This window comes from Arvicanthis niloticus, chromosome 29, assembly GCF_011762505.2.
Source record: "Arvicanthis niloticus isolate mArvNil1 chromosome 29, mArvNil1.pat.X, whole genome shotgun sequence".
NCBI lineage: Eukaryota > Metazoa > Chordata > Mammalia > Rodentia > Muridae > Arvicanthis > Arvicanthis niloticus.
This window is the reverse complement of record NC_133437.1, coordinates 16,235,345-16,252,452: the sequence shown is the minus strand read 5'-3', so window position 1 is coordinate 16,252,452 and position 17,108 is coordinate 16,235,345. Positions and strand designations below refer to the sequence as shown.

At 40.7% G+C, this 17,108-nt stretch overlaps 1 protein-coding gene across 1 annotated transcript in view; it reads right to left on the bottom strand.

Moving 5' to 3' along the window:
- The window catches only part of Acot12 (acyl-CoA thioesterase 12), a 49,203-nt gene that overhangs the window by 11,692 nt on the left and 20,403 nt on the right, over nucleotides 1–17,108 (bottom strand). The window contains exons 6-9 of the mRNA XM_076927131.1: nucleotides 2,296–2,452; nucleotides 1,605–1,724; nucleotides 661–811; nucleotides 8–63 (exon numbers count right to left, since the gene is read on the bottom strand). Coding sequence (XP_076783246.1) covers nucleotides 8–63; nucleotides 661–811; nucleotides 1,605–1,724; nucleotides 2,296–2,452 — 484 coding nt within the window. The remainder of the gene's footprint in view (nucleotides 1–7; nucleotides 64–660; nucleotides 812–1,604; nucleotides 1,725–2,295; nucleotides 2,453–17,108) is intronic.

Sequence of the window (17,108 nt, the reverse complement as noted above, 5' to 3'; positions counted from 1 at the left end):
TCTTTACCTGCCTAGGCGAATTCTCCTTCGTGCAATAGCTCCCTGGTAACGTCGAAAATCATCCTTAAAAACAAAACAAAACAAAACAGTACAATCAATCAATTTCTAACATTTTGGCACTGTGACCCTTAAGTTTCCTTCCCCTAGACTAACTGGGGCTCTGTGTCTCTGTGACACTTCCTGGTGACGTTTGAGCCGCTAGGGGACTTTGACACCTTTTATTTCCTTTTCAAAGTGGAAAGTATTTTAATTTCCGCTACTAAAATCACTTAGATTTCACTCTGGAGTTTTTAGAGGAGATGACTGTTAGCACTAAGTTGATTTCTGGATGAGAGGACAGGTTTCTCATGAATGTGGTGCAGCATCCGGAACAGGATGCCCCACCCCCACCCCAAACACACACACAGCAGTGGACCAGCGGACACAGAAAACCATATGCCACACAGCAGCTATAGAGAGAGGTACCTGGGCCTTTCACTGTTACAACCCATCACCAGAGAGATGTGGAAAGAAAGGAAAAGGGAAGGGCCACTGGACTTGGGCATGGAAGAAAGCAAACCTCTTTTGAAAGCTGTGGAGATGGTTGGCAGTGGGAAGCTGCACGCAACTCTGTGCCCACCGGGTCTGATCACTGAAGCTTACGCCGCCGTGACAACTGACCTTTGAAATGGGTTGGATTCTGGGAAAGGTGATGAGATCCTCCTGGTCATCAACAGCATTGTAAATGAGGAAAGCGCTGTTGATGTGGCGGCCTCGGCCCTCGGCCCACTCCTGACAGTCAAAGGCCTCAACACGCACTCCGACTTCCACACTGCAAAGGGGATGCAGGATGATGGGCAAGGAGAACTGGGGCGTGGCTGGCCTCCCCTTCCACCAAGCAACAAGGCCCTGGTGCCTCTCTGTCTGCAAGTCCGTACAACTGCTAAAACCCACTAGGACAGTACTGCAGGTTTGCCTGGGTGAGGCATTTTCTTTTCCCACTGGGATGTTATGGGTACACACATCCATTGACATATGTAGTTAATGGGGAAGGTCAATTATATTGTGCTCAAATCATGTTTTCTTCCTTAAAAACCATAGTTCTATGGTTTAAAAGAATGGAGGCTGACTTTGGACAGAAAACAGAGCTACCTCCACCCTTTATTTTACATCAAAAAGAAAGAAAGAAAGAAAGAAAGAAAGAAAGAAAGAAAGAAAGAAAGAGAAAAGAAAAAAATGGAAAGTACTATGTGAGACCTTTACACTATGCACTACAAATAATAAAAATACATAGGATATAGTCTGGACCCGCTGTTGTAAACAGCAGGCGCACTATGGATGCTAACAGAAAGAGCTAGTATATATGTTAGGATGGCAGATACCAACTGGAACCATCCTGGGCCAGCTGGATGTCGCAGAACCTTACGGGTCAAAACTGCTTACGATTTCCTGAGTGTGAAGAGAGCACAGCAGAACCAAAGACTAACGTGTGTATTCGCAGACCGAGTGGAGTTTAAACGTATTTCGAAGGTGTTGTGATGTAGCTCCTACACTGCCCTCCACAACTGAAATGAGAATACAGCTTATGCGTGACTCTCAAAGTGTGCACACAGAGCGCGCTTTACCTGTTCTGAAAGGTGTTGTTGACTATGGCACTGAAGACAAGGCGGTCTCCAACTGTGGATGGTCCCCGGAATTTAAACATATCCACAGACTTCAGAAAGGGATGCCCATAACACAGGCGGCTAAGGGAGCAAGGTGGGGGAGAAAGGAGGCAATGACCATTCACAGTATTCTCATAAACAACTGAGTAGTGGAATGGCTTCCCTAGACAAGCAAGCAACCTGTTATCTAAGTAGACAACTCCTCTTGTGTGGAGAAGATCTGCACACAACCTTTGGTGTTTAGCACAACACACTGGGTATTTCATGAAGATGGTTCCTTGGCATGGTTTTTGTACTCAGTGGAAATCCCTCCCAAAGAAAATTAATACTTTTTGTTGCCATTGAGTGTCACATTCATCCTGACATCTCCTGATGAAAGTCCTAGGACACTGTGACTTGTGGATTGGGGTAGGGCACAATGACAACTGGCAGCCAATACTGATCACACTTGTTCCTCAGCTTCCCTGTCCAATTAATTTATCCAGAGATCAAACCCCCACATTTTCCTTCATGAAGAATATTGCCTGGGTTGGTGCACAAAGCAAGAAAGGCTATGAAATATACATTTCACAGGTTTTGTGCAATTTTAAAAGGAAATACACTTCAAACCACTTCTGTGCCCCCAGTCCCATGCCGGGGCCAGTTCTGAAACCTTGCAGAAATGGTGGCAACTGTCTCCATCCATGCCATGATCTGCCCGCCAAACGTGTTTCCGTGATGGTTTGCGTGGGGTGGGAGGACAAGCTCGATGCTCTGGACGGAGGTGCCCATGGTGGTGGCCGTTCCTTCTGCTTCATTACAAATGGCATCTGTGAGGTGACCACAGAGACAGTGGCGTTAGCCACGGGACCTTGTCTGGACTTCTGCTTCCCTGCAGCAAACACAATTCTGACACTTTCAGAAATAATGATGTTGTCCTTAAAGCCTTATATCAAGGACGTGAGTGGGTTCTGCAGAGTGGTGTACCTCTGGAAAGCATCTACTTTCGGTGTTCTAGGTTTAGCTTAATGGACCAGAAGGGCCCTTTAAGAGACAGGTCTAGCAAACCCACTAGAATTTTGATGAAAGTAATAATAGTTCCATTTAAATTGGAGCCTTCTGTGGTGGAGAAGGACATGGGAGGGCACAGAAGGGTAGACCTTTTGATGATAGCATGTCATTTTGTTGCTAATAATAATGATAATAATAATAATAGTTTTATTGTTGTATGCCTATGCACAAACACAAGTTGCATGCTTTAAATATGAACCATCTATTGTGTGTCAATTAAACTTCAGTGAAGTCACTGAAATAAAGAAGTCTGAAATCTGAGAGGCCACCACAGAATGCTGCTGTGGGGAGGAGAAAGATCTCTGTACCCCCAGGGGCCATTCCAGGTTAGCAGGCTCAGCACACAGTGCGTTCATATAAACCCAGCTGCTATGACCAGGAAATGAGCCGTTCCGGGAGCAGTTTCTTCTAGTTGATCAGAGTTTGGCTCTAGGCTCCTTTAGCTCCTCTTCATAAGGGGATTTTTAGACCATAACTAATTGATGATCTATTTCTTTTATGTTTCCCATTCTTCTATTGATCATTTCAGTCCTTTGCTTAAAATGTGGCAACAGCTCCCTCACCCTGGATGAACTCTCAGATCCTTCCTGTGATCTACAAGCTTTCTGCCCTGGTCCAGCCCATGTGACCATCAGCCTCCCCAGCCCGGCTTCCTCCCCTCTTTGCTGTCCACATTGGCCTTTTATCAGTTACTGTGAAGAACGCTGTCTTTGAAGTCAGGGCATTTCCACACGCCCCTTCTGTCGGTTGCACCCACCCCTACCTTTTTTTAAGCCTTCTCCCACTTAACTTTTATTCCATCCTGGATCACGTCAGTGATCTCAGAGGCACCTTTTTTCTTCTATGCAAACACGTGGTAACTAGGGCTGGGAGACGGCTCATTCAGTGAAACATTTGCCGCACAAACTTGAGAACCTGAGTTGGATCCCCTGGAACCCACATATCAAAGCCAGGTGCTGTGGTGTGACCTTATAAACCCAGGATCAGGGAGGAGGAGAGAGGAAAGTCCCCGGGGCTTGCCATCCAGCTAGTCTAGATGACTCTGGAACTGGTGAGTTTCCGGTTCAGTAAGAGATTTGTCTCAAATAAACTAAGGTGGGGAGTTATTGAGAAAATACTACTATTGACCTGCTTCTACACACATGAGCACACGTTTTCATGCACACTTGCACACACACACATGTACAAACACAAATAAAACTATATGTATATGTGTGTGTTCATGCACATTTGTGTGGTGTGTGTCTCTGTGTGTGTCTGTGTGTGTGTATACAATGATTAGCCAGGCTAATTTTGCAATACTAACACTAACAAAGATTTGTTGGATGAATCAGAGAACTTGGCTTTGCTGAGTCATCCCACATTGTGGTCTCTACTCTTAGTAGGCTACTTCAAGAAAATGCTATGACCGTCCTCCATCACACAAGAAACACCTGATGCTTATGCTAGGTCTCCTTCCTCCCCTCTTGCTTAAGCAGTCTTATCAACATGCAAGCTCTCCAATTTGGTGGGTGTGAAATAGTATATCATGTTGGTTATAATTTGCATTTCATTGAGTACTAATGAGGTCCAACATCTTTTCATATGTACATTAAATATCCTTGCTGTCTCTGAATTAAATATCTATATCATTTGCTTCTATCCCACCTCTGGAAGTTCAATTAATGAGTGTTAAATTCTCAACACACACTCACACACAAACAGACATACATGTCATTTGTATATCATATATATATATGATATACAAATACATACATATATATGTATATATACACATACATTATATATATATATATATATATATATAAAATGACTAGAGCTGAGTCTGGATAAACATGCCTTATTCTGCAATTATATATATTATATATATATAATTGTAGGAGGGTTTCTCTATCTTGAGAGCTAGGTAGCCTAGGATGTTCTTAAACTCCTTACATTGTTTTATTCTATGTCTGGCCTGTTTCACAGCCTCAAACTTGCAATAATTCTCCTGCTTCAACCTTCCAAATGCTGGGGTTACAGGCATGATCCACCATGACCAGATACACATATATGTTGGTAGACAGACTCTCAGTTTCTTTGTCAAGCTTTCTAGATCATCTCTTTGTTCTTGAATTGCACGTTTGATTCTCTCTCCTTTCTCATCTAAATAAGTATGTAATGCTGTTGTGCGTTGGCTCCAAGGCCTCACGGCTGATAGGCAAGCACTCCGGCACAGGCTGCATTCCAAGCCCTCTTGCTCATTAAGTTACAGTGCCCCTGTTACACCATCTTCTTATATGAATGGTCTTAATGGACCCCCTTCATACTTTGTGATTCTGGTGTCACTTCTAGATCTTTGGGTCTTACTGAATTCAGTCCCTTACGATATTTTTTAAAAAGCCCCATTGCCTGGAAATTATCTGAGGAAACCGCTGAAGCTGAATTAAAGTTCCTTCTCCACAGTGGATTTTTATATCCTGTTGCTGATTGCAGCGAGACTGGAATACGATCCACGTTACATCAAAGTTCACACGATCCACTTCTACCCAGGCAGCTTGTGGATTTTCAGCACCAAGTCTGCAAGAAGAGAATCTTGGGATTGGGTTCCAGAGGGAATTATAAGCACTCCAAGACTACTGCTAAAACAGAAAGGCACCCATCAGGGCTTTCTGAAGGGGTGTGGACTCATCAGGGTCCTTCGAGGATTACAGCCTCCCATAATTTCTGGGTTTATCCTTCCACCTAAGACAAATAAGTACCTGGGTCTTTCTACAGTCTGTGGCTTTGGGTACTTGCAGGTCCCAGAGCTAATGCCAGGGTTAGGATAACCTCTCTTTGCTTCTTTTGTGTTCTCAAGCCTCTGTTAACGTCACTGCTTTCCCTTCCTTTATGTCTGCTGAGATGGACTTGCAAGCAAACTGTAGATTTTTCCCAGATATCAAATCTACTACATTTGCTATAAACAAAGTTGGTTTGATTTCGGGGTGATTTAAAAAAAAACACGCAAAATCTTAACCTCTCCTAACTTCTACTTATTTTCAGCTTTCTAAGTATTCTTCTGAACTGGATCTTGCTATGTTGTACAGGCTGGCTCAGAATTCCTGCTCAGACCTCCTGAGTTCAAGCAATCTTTCAGCATCAGCCCTGAGAGTATCTGGGATTCAGGTGCATGTCACCGTTCCCTGCTCTCTGATTGCAAAATTGATTTTATTAGATGAGATTCTAAATACAGGTTGAGTTAGTGCTGATTGAGATATTTTCAGTTTAATACTCCTTGTCCAAATGGTATCTTTTTATCCAGAAGAAAACATTAACTCTGTTTACTTTAAAAATGCCTATAAATTATATTATAAAGTGATAAAAGTCCAAGTGCCTAACTATTTAACTGTTGCATTATCAGAGCATGTACATGGTTATACATTGCAGGTCGGAGGAAGACTTACTCTTATCTGTATGATTTCTCATGCTTTGTAAATTCCTTACCCTGCACATACACTATTGATTTTTAAATGATTATAAAATAATTACAAAATGAAAAATTAATAGGGGCCTTAAAAATCTGAGAAATGTTGTTTAAAAAAATACAGAATTAGGCAGTTTCTTCTTTTCTGAGGAGTAATGAAATAAAAGTCACCCACTTCCTGTGAAGACATGTAACACATACTGGGGAATCACTCCTTAGTCAGGTTAAACACATAGGGGTATCAGCTATGCCATGTATGCAGAAGTACATGGAGGATACGTATCTTTTGTGTGGAAGTATGTCTTCTTGTAGATACATGTCAATCAATGAGGAAAAACCAGAGCTTCCTCAGGTCCAGAGAACAACTCAGGTTCACAGACCTGACTAGAGCTGAGTCTGGATAAACATGCCTTATTCTGCAAGCCAAGTGATCGAGTTCAGTGGCTGCCCACAGAATGTTTTTAATAGACTCTTTCATCATCTTGCTTGGTCAATTTCACATTTGTTCAGTATTTTTTTAGATCAGGAACTTTGACCTGAATTCAGGTCACTTTACCTTAGCTTCTGTTTTCCTTCTGCCCATGCAGAGGGAGCAGCCAGGGCAATGCTCTGAGGGGCTGATTTTGTACTGAGAAATTGCAATGAAAATAGCTCAAGCCTTAGTTCTCCCCGACGCCCAGTGATCCAGGAGTACAACAACAAATCATCTTTTTACAGAACTGAATCTCATCTTTCCACTTTCCTTATGAGAATGTAGAGGCTGACGATCCACCTTGGCTAATGTTCTAACAGCATTCATTTCTCTCCTTCACACCTCAAAGGATGAGGAGTGCTTAATCAGTCTGATATTATGACATTATAGATTCCCTAGTTCTACCTTCTTTTAGAATATGTTTTCTAATTTAAAACAGCCTCCCTGAGACCTAAGGCTGGAAGTAGACAGACTACCTGCCCTATCACATCAGCAATGTCAGAGCCCATTGTTTTTTCTTGAAGAAAAATTGCTTTTGAGGGCTGTGGTATCATTAGTGACATGGGAGTTAGTAGTATTTTCAAAGTGAAAATCAAGTTGATAGGACAGTTAGGTTAAAAGTTGCTTCATTGAGAAGAATATAGGGTAATCTATGTTCAGATAGGTTAAGTTAAATCAATGAGAAGCACTTGAAAAATAATCTCTAATACTAAACTGAAGCAAGCACTAAATTGCCGGGAGCCAAACCCATGAAATTACCTGCTGTTCTGGAAAACCTAGTCAGTTAAAGTATGAGGATAAGAAAGGACGTTCATGGGTCTCAGGTTCCAGTAACTTAAAGAACATCTGGTATTTCCTGGGAGCCACTTACAATAGTGGGATGGTCTTGGGCAATGGGGACATGATGGTGAGATAGCCTTAAGCAACAATCCTTGTCTAAACTTCCTGTTTTGCTGTGTCTTTATAACCTGCCACCTGAAATTAAAGTTAGAGAGCTTAATCAAAACCCTCGACTTGCTCTCATTCTTTGTGTCTCTTGTCCCTTCATTCTTTTGCCCCCTTCCCTAGGATCTCATTGAATCCCCCGCAGTTCAGGGCAATTGGTGCCTAATGTAGGGCCTTTGGGTTGGGGTCTAATCGAATGTTGATTCTACATGGACATCCCTCAAGCATAAGGCTCGAGTTATCATCGTGAATGTGAGAGAAAAGAGAAGAGCTACACATTCGTGATCACCACAGTCACCCACCTGTGAGACTGATCCGGTTAAGGTAAGAAAAAGCAACGCAATCATTGGGACAAGCATTAAGCAAACATGATTTGTTCTTAAAGGGTCTCAAGGAGTCCCTCAAGACACGAGGAATAAGGGTTAAGCAAAAAGATCTTTAAAAATTCTTTAATTTTATTGGTGATATTTCCCCAAGAGGGGATTATTGATGAGAAAACACTACACCTCCTAAGAAGAAGATGAAAAGTTAGACCTTGAATATGAGAGAGAGAAAGAATTTCAGAAAAGCAGTTGTCCTCTCTCCAGCTGTGTTAGCAAAAGAGAAGGGCTATTTTAGAGCCCTCCTAGGAGCAGAAGAAAATCAGGAGACGTCCTGCTTTCTCTCTGGCTCCTACTGGCAGAATCCTTAGTTCTGCTTTCTCTGTCTATTGTCTGTCCTTGGTACGCCAATCTGTCCACGTGTAATTGTCTGCTTTTGTTTTGTTGTTTGAATGATCATTGTTCTATGTTTCATGTTCAAAAGAAAAAAAATGGTTAAAACTTTACCTACTAACTATCTATCCCTTGATTTAGTTTAACATAAGTTACTCTGAAAGAGGCCAGCAGATTTTGGCTTCTATGGTAAAGGAACTGATGGCTGGTTTTCCTAGAAAAATCTCTGTGACAGTGTTTATTGTGTTCAACAAGTGACAGGGTGCTTTTCTCTTGAAATTACAGCTAGAAAAAGTAAGAAAATTTTGTTTGGATAAAATATATAAGATGTACATCTACTTCATTTTGTTTCTGACTGGTTTTAAAAGTATAAAAATGTTCTGCATGTCTTGGTTATAAATTATTTGCCTATAAGTTATTGGGTATGATTAAAAATTTGCAACTTTGGTAACAGAAAGTTGGCTTAACTGGTAACTCAGGGTTGGAGTCATTCAGAAACAAGATGTATAAAGGGTAAGATTTTAAACAATGTCTCTTTAATGAGATATCAAAAGCTGCACTATCATGCATTCATATATAAGAACTGACAGCCAAACTTTGTAAGATGAAAGTAGTGCACTTGGTGTTGATTTTAGAGAAAATGGATTGTTTGCATTGTTAAAAATTGATTTTATTTTCCAAAATTATGGTTATACTCTAATGTTGCAAAAGAAACTTTAAAATATCTTTAAACTGCCAATGTTCCATTGACTGCAGTTGGCAGTTCAATTGTGACCTTGAGATTTTTTGACTCACCCATGTTTATGGTTGAGAAGATAATTGAACAAGTGGAGATAATTGCAAGAGTAATAAAAGAGTTAAAAACAGCTGTAGCATAGTACAACCCTGCTGCCACTTTTACAGCTTTATTAGATACAGTTGTAGAGGCAAATTTAGCCCCCCAAAATTGAAAAACAAGATCTCAGTGGGAGTTTTATCTGCAATCAAACAAGGCCCTGATGACCCATTTCAGAAATTTGTAGATAGGTTGCTAAAAGGGCTGGTAGAATGTTTAGAGACCCTTAGGCAGGAGTTCCTTTTGTTACACAATTGGCTTATGAGAATGCTAACTACAGTCCAAGCCATGCTTTCACAGCACTGAGGTGATAAGGAATGCTCTAAGTATGGGGACATAGGTTATTTTTGGAAAGACTGTCCAAAAAATAGAGGCATAGACAGACAGCAGAACCATTCTCCTGAAATCTGTCCTCAGTGCAGGAAGGATAATCATTGGACCAGGCCTCAGGAAGTAGGCCCAGATTAAGAACATTTATGTTTGAGTTAAGACAAAGCTCAGAGTGGGCTCAGCAGAAATTTGTGTGACATTCCTTTTGTCATGGTCACCCTGACCAGCCCCTAGAAAGGTGTTTTCCAGAATTTTTTTATTGCCTTGTTTCTTCCTTGGGGAGGAAAGGTCAGCCTCAGACCCAAAGACATTCATGACAGACAGCTTATGGGCCAGGAGTTATACACAATGATTATGCTGGAGAAATTGAAATTATGCCTGCTTCCTTCCATGGCATAGCTGTGCCTGCTAATAAAAGAATTGCTCAAAGAGTAAGAGAGGACAAGATTGGCCTTCAACTTGGCCTTTATCTGGAACTCTCACTCAGCTACAAGGAATTGGTTATTCAATTAATCCAAAACAAAGTTCAAACTTAAGATTTATGAAACTTGTGGGGCATTACAGCCTGACTTGCCTACTCCAGCTGTCATTCCAGGAAATACATATAGAATTATTATAGATTTAGAAGTTTGTTTTTATACCATTCCTTTATATCCTGGTGAAGGTGGGAGGTTTACATTCGGTGAGTTTGCTTGTAATTTTGGAGAGCCCATGAAGCGATATCATTGGAAAGTTTTGCCTCAAGGAATGGCTAATAGCCCTGCATTATATAAAAAATTTGTTGCTGCTTCAATACAAAAAATTAGGAGTTTGAATCTTTCAGTGTATATTATTCATTGTATGGTATTTTATTAGCTGATCTCTCTGAAGGAGTTTTAATGCAAGCCTTAGCTCTCATACAATGAGCTTTAAAATTTTGGAGTGCTTGTTGCTCCAGAAAAGATTCAAAGGCAGTATCTTTTGAATATTTGAGACCTCAGTTATATTCCTAAACAAATCGTGGCACAGAAAATTCAAATTAAAAAGGATAGTTTACTTACTTTAAATTATTTTTCAAAAGCTTCTAGGAGATGCTAATTGGCTAAGACCTCACCTTAAGCCTTTGTTTGATGTTTTCAAGGGGGATACAAATCCTAATTCCCCTCGACAATTAACTGATGAAGGAGAAATAGCTTTGCAGAAAGTACAGTAAGCTGTTAGTTATCAACAGATATATTATACAGACTGGTCAGTTGTTGGCTGTTTCACAGCAGTTCTCTGGCAAAAGGGACCATTAATGTTGATTCAGATTTTTTTTTATCTCCAAAGAAAGTTTTAACACCCTGTTATGAAGCTGTTGCTGTGTTAATACAGAATTGTAGGTCAGGATCACAAAAGTATTTTGAGAAAAAACTTAATGAAATATTCCTTATTCCAAACAACAATTAAATTGATTATTAAAGAATACTGATATTTGGCTTATTACATGACCAACTTTTTAGACAAATTTGATAATCATTATCCAAAAGATAAGTTGTTACAGTTTTCCCTTATGCATGCTTTTGTATTTCCTGTAAATTTACACATGCAGCCCATAGAAAATATGGTTTCTGTATTTACAGACAGCCCATCTAATGAAAAGGCAGTATATGTAATTGGATCACATGTTCATTCTCTTGAGTTTCCCCCTGCTTCAGCACAAATAATTGAATTATGTGCTGTAGCCACAAGCTTTTAATTTGTATACTCAGAGCCAGTATATAGCTCATGGTTTATAATTGCTTGAAATTGTTCCTTTTTTAGATATTGCTAATTCTCAAATTTTACAAATACAGCTTAATTTAAGATACATGTACTTTTTCTTAACTTTATAAGACATTTAAGAGCTCATACTGGATTGCCTGGACACCAGGGCAATGCCACAGCAGATTTGTATAACAGGAAGACTATAGGCTTTACAGATACAATTGGTCATACAATCTTATTCTTTACATCATCAAAATAATAATAGCTTGAGACAATAATTTTGTATTTCTAGAGAGTGTGCAAGTCAAATTGTAAAAACTTGTTCTCAGTGTCCTCAATTTTTTTCATACTGCTGTTAATCCTTGAGGACTTATACCTAATCAATTATGGCAAGTGGATGTTACTCAATTCTGATTTTGGAAAATTAAAACATATACATGAGATTTGATACCTTTTCAGGTTTTTTAGTTGCAACTGCTTTAACAGGAGAAACAACTAAAAATGTAATTAGTTATTGCCTACATTATCTTTCTATGCTTGGTGTTCCACATCAGATTAAGATAGATAATGGAACTGGCTATTGCAGTCAGACATTTGAGATGTTTTATTGACAATTTAATATTATCCATATTACTGGATTTCTTATAATCCTCAAGGACAAGGTATTGTGAAACAGATATCCTGGAACTTTAAAATAATATCTTCATAACTCTCCGAGTGTGGGAGGAGCAGCTACTTGTGCTCTGCCCTGGTTTTATAAGGAACTCTAAAAAAATTGGCTTTTAAAAAACAAAAGAGGGGGAGTTGTACCCCCAGAAGGGGTCTTCTAAAAATATTCTTCTCCATCATGCCTTGTTAGTTCTCAATTTTCTAAATCTGGACACTTATGGCAAATTTGCTGCCTATTGCCTCTGGTACCTTGAGACCAATAAAAACTATGCCACAGTTATGTGGAAGGACTTTCTTACCTTTAAATAGAATGGTCCAGACCCAGTTTTCATATGGGGCTGAGGATGGATACGTCTGTTTGATACCAAAGAAAGTGTGACTAGATAGCTGTCAGAAAGATTGGTGAAACAAATAGATACCTCCACAAAGCCAGACCCAATTGTACATAAAATAAATAACAATTGAGATCTAAGGAAGAGAGATCTCTCTGAGAATTCCCTTCTTTTTCCCTTTCCAGATAAAAATGAGCCACCCATGGTGTTTGCTGTTGGAGGTTCTAATCTTGATGCTGGCCTCAGGACTTGCAATACTTAGAACTTTGACCAGCCATTGACAAGGACATCGAACAGCTAGAGACTGTCATCACTAATCTGGAAAAATCCCTCTTCTGCTTTTCCTTCAGCAAGGGGAGGAGGGCTCTGTGCTTCCCTCAAGGAGGAATGCTGTTTTTATACTGACCACACTGGGTAGTTAGAGATAGTATGGCCAAAATCAGAGAGTGATTAGAATGGTGAAAGAAACAGCAGGAACAAGAAGAAGGGTGGCTTAAAAACTGGTTCTCTGCCTCTCCTTGGCTTACCACCTTTCTCCCCTCTATACTGGGCCCCGTGGTCAGTCCCCTTCTCCTCTTGGCTTTCAGCCCTTGGGCCTTTAAAAGACTCATGGAGTTTGTAATACAACAAATTGACTCCATGGCATCTAAACCTCTACAAGTACATTATCATAGACTTGATCTGGCTGATAGAGGCTTGGCTGAGCCTTGCGATTACACAGCTCCTTTAGGAGCTGCATAGTACTCAGATCTGTGCATGTTGGTTTGGCATGGCACGGACACATTGTGGGTACCTGCAAGGGGTGCATGACGAGGTACCACACAGGGAGGACCCAAATTGTCCGCTTCTGAGTTCCCCATGACACAAACCTGACTGCATAGAGGTTGGTGTTGATGATTTTTTTGTGTTTCAAAGAGGCCAACTAGGATCCTCAATATCCTACACAGCCTAAGAGACAAATAACCCTCTCCTCCCACAAAAGACACCATTACAAATGATACTGGGAGGATCAGGTCAATACTTCCCCCGTCTGGTTAATGCCCACTCATCTGTTGATGAGCTCTCTTAATGTCTGCATTAGCTTGCCATCCTTATTAAAAATTGTTAAAAGGGAGGAGATGCTGGGAGCCAAACCCATGAAATTACCTGCTATTCTAAGAGAACCTCATGAAATTACCTTCTGTTCTGGAAAACCTAGTTAGTTAAAGTACAAGGTTAAGAAAGGACGTTCACAACAAATGATGCTCTATAACCCATTCAAATTATCTGAAGGAGGTTCAGGGTTCACGAGTTAGGAGCCATCCCAAGTGTCATGACAAATATCATTGTAGTAGTGTTACTTTTGAAATTCACAATGATTTTCATTATAATTAGAAAAAAGTTTAAAGACACCTGTAGGATATTGAGCATAATCCTAATACCTCTCTGGGTGTGTTAACTTTGCATAATGAAATTATGAATTTAAAGAATGCTGCTCTGTTGACCTTTGATGCTGCCGATAATCCTGATAAAATTATCCAATAGAAATACTGGCCTGAGCTCACTATTTCTATTTTGGACAAACCTCAGGAATAGCATACATAGCTTGATCAGGCTAGCCTTTCTTGTCCTGGGAATACTTTTATTCCTACCCATTGTGTTAAAGCTTATCTTTAATAATATCAACATGTTGGCAGCCAAAGTACATGGCTTAAACCTCAAAATGGACCCCCAAACAAAGTTATTAAATTAACAAGCTGGCAAGCCAAGGACGGGTAAGATTCTGCACAAAGCCTTACCAGTCTAAGACAGAAGTGCATTGCCTTTGATAATGCATATTCCATGATGGGTAAGGAAGGCATTCTTGTCAGAAGGACCTAAAACAGGCTCAGTCTTGTTAAAGAAATAAAATAGGGGAAAAGGTAGAGAGCCTTTGGGGCTGCTTGGCAAGAAGCTGACATGGGCCAAGGACAAGGAAAGGGGCTGCTTGACAGGAATATGACATTGGCCAAAGACAAGGAAGTAGGCTTCAAGCAGGAATCTGGCATTAGACTAGAACAAAGAAGTAATTTCAGGTAGGAATCTAAATTGTAGGCTACAACAAAGAAATAATCTCAGGCAGGAATCTAAATATTAGGCCAGAACAAAGAAGTAATTTTAGACAGGATTCTAAATTTTAGACTAGAACAAGGAAGTAGGCTTCAGACATAAAAATGACCTTGGGCTAGGATAGGGAAGTAGGCTCAGATACTTTGGTAATCCTGATAAGCCTTTAGAAACAGTGATCACAGGAGTGTTCACGTAACTGGGTTTAATGCCTGGCTTTTTCTTTGACTATTTGTGTTTATTGTATTGCTTGTTCCTCGACTATTTGCATCTATTGTATTGCTAGACCCTCAACCTAGAACTGACCTTATTACATGCAAGTAATCAAAAGGAGGTGGGGGTATAGGATGGGGGTTCTAGGGACAGGAAATGGGGAAAGGGGATGGCATGTATATTGTAAATAAATAAAATATCGTATTGAAGAAGAAGAAGAGGAAGAGGAAGAGGAAGAGGAAGAGGAAGAGGAAGAGGAAGAAGAAGAAGAAGAAGAAGAAGAAGAAGAAGAAGAAGAAGAAGAAGAAGAAGAAGAAGAAGAAGAAGAAGAAGAAGAAGAAGAAAGTTCACAGGTCTCAGAACATCTGGTATTTCCTGGGAGCCAGTTAGAGTAGTGAGATGGTTTTGGGCAATGAGGACATGATGGTGAGATAGCCTTAAGCAACAATCCTTGTCTAAACTTCCTGTTTTGCTGTGTCTTTATAACCTGCCACCTGAAATTAAAGTTAGAGAGCTTGATAAAAACCCTCGACTTGCTTTCATTCTTTGTGTCTCTTGTCCCTTCATTCTTTCACCCCCTTCCCTAGGGTCTCATCAAATCCCCCGTGGGCCAGGGCACTAAATGGCCATGAGACTTTTACCTAACTCAACTTACTTCTTGCAGCTCCTCCCTAGGTCTCTCTTCAAACCCTTCAGCATTCCTTCACTGGGCCATAGAATCTGACCCTACACTTCTTTAATCACTGTCTACATTATTTTGAAATGAGTCAGTCTGCAAGTAGGGTATGAATTTTTCAAGTGCAAAGGTCTTGCATCAGTTTTGCATTCTTGTGGGCAAGCAGGTGGTTGGCATGTAATACAGCTGTCCTAGGTGGAAATAAGCAGTCAATGTGTTCTTTGTTTATTGATGTTGAGTGTGAAGGAGCCAGACATCCACAGGGCAGTCCGTGAGCTCATCCACATTCAGCTCCTCCAGAAAGCACAAGATCACCTGGCCAGCCTCTTGCTTAGTCCAGGGTTGCCTTTTTCCTCATGAAAACTCTTGCTCTAGAGTTTTCAAGTCAAAAGCCTGGAAAATTATCCTTGAGACATTGATGTGATAACTGGAGAGGGTGAAGCAAATTCTTGCAAGTTTCTGGATAAGTACACACGGACTTTAGAACTTTCCTCTAAAATTACCAAAGAATCTTGTGGCTCTTTTGTGACTTTATTTCTACATTTCCCTTAAAAACTCGGGTGGTATAACTGCCCAATAACAGAGGGATTTTTAAAAAGCAATGACTATGTGGCAAGGAAGATGGGTAAAGGCAGGATAACTGAGCAGACTCACTGAGAGCCCTGGTGAGTACCCGAATTTTCCTGAGGCAGAAGGGACCTTGACATCTCATTTGTTTTCCTGGAGTTTTCATGGGGAGAAGGCGAAGAGCACTTGGGTTGATTGCCTCTTTTGACTTTGTTCTTTATTAATGGTTGTCTGGTGTGCCTTAGGGATATTCTCATGGTTCAGATATTTCAGTCCTTAGGAAAAATGAATTTACAACACATCTTGGAACTGAGACCATCTTTGTAAAGAAAGAGACTCTTCTTATCATTATCTTCTTTGATGATAAAGTGTCTACCTCCAAAAACATAACTGATAGTGACTATCACTCTGTATGAAGTCAGCAAATCACACCAGCATTCAGGAATTGTGAAGAGTAACAACTTGAACACTCTTTTCCTTAAAGCCAACTTCTACTTCAACAATTACCATATCAACCATTCCCGCCAGCCTGGAATCACAATGAAGTTTACTGTCCTGGAAAGCAATGCCCATTGACCCTGAGGGCCATAAAGATGAAAGTAGATCCATCTTCTCGCCTATCCAGTGGGTTCCTGTGTAGTTGTCCCATGACCCTGGTAATGCCTCCTGGCCAGCAGACTTCTGACACTCTCCCTTCTCCTCTCTGTTCTCATCCTCCTCCTATTCTATCCTGGCCTGTTGCCATCCTTCACCTCACTTTTTTTTTTTTCTGTGCCCTCCTTCAGAGTCAGAGGAGTTGGAACTTCTGTGAGACTCTCTAGTCCCCAGGAGTGGCTTGCCCCATCTCATGTCTTGCTCTGTTTTCTCTGGGGATTTTCTTTGGAGTCAAATAAAAGAGCAAGTCAGCAGAGTTATAAGGGAGCTATGACATCAAGGAGCCCAGGAAACCACTGCCAGACAGCTAAGAATGTGTATCCCATAAAACTCAGCATCAGTGTAGAAAGCCCTAGGAAGTGTTAATAAGCTCTTTCCCCTCCATTCTTATCAGAGGGCATCTTCAGCAGGTTCCTTCTGCTTAGGGTTCCCTTCTCTGTTGAGAATGCATATGGCTCATAAAGGTCCTGAATGAGAAAGTGCACAGTGACCTGTGAAGTTTCATATCAATGTGCCATGGTTGTCACCCCCTCATTCTGCAATGCTAATTGTTAATAACCACCAAGACCTCATCTCTTGTTTATCACTGTCTCCTCTAGAGAAATACCATCCCAGAGGCCTAGGTCATCGTGTATACTCTGAATAGCCAGTCCTTTCCTTTTCTACATCCTGGGTACGTCAGAAAAACAGATTAAGCATCATCCAAGTTGCATTGTGAGAACACGTGCTCTAGGAAAGCCCTCCTCCTGCACCA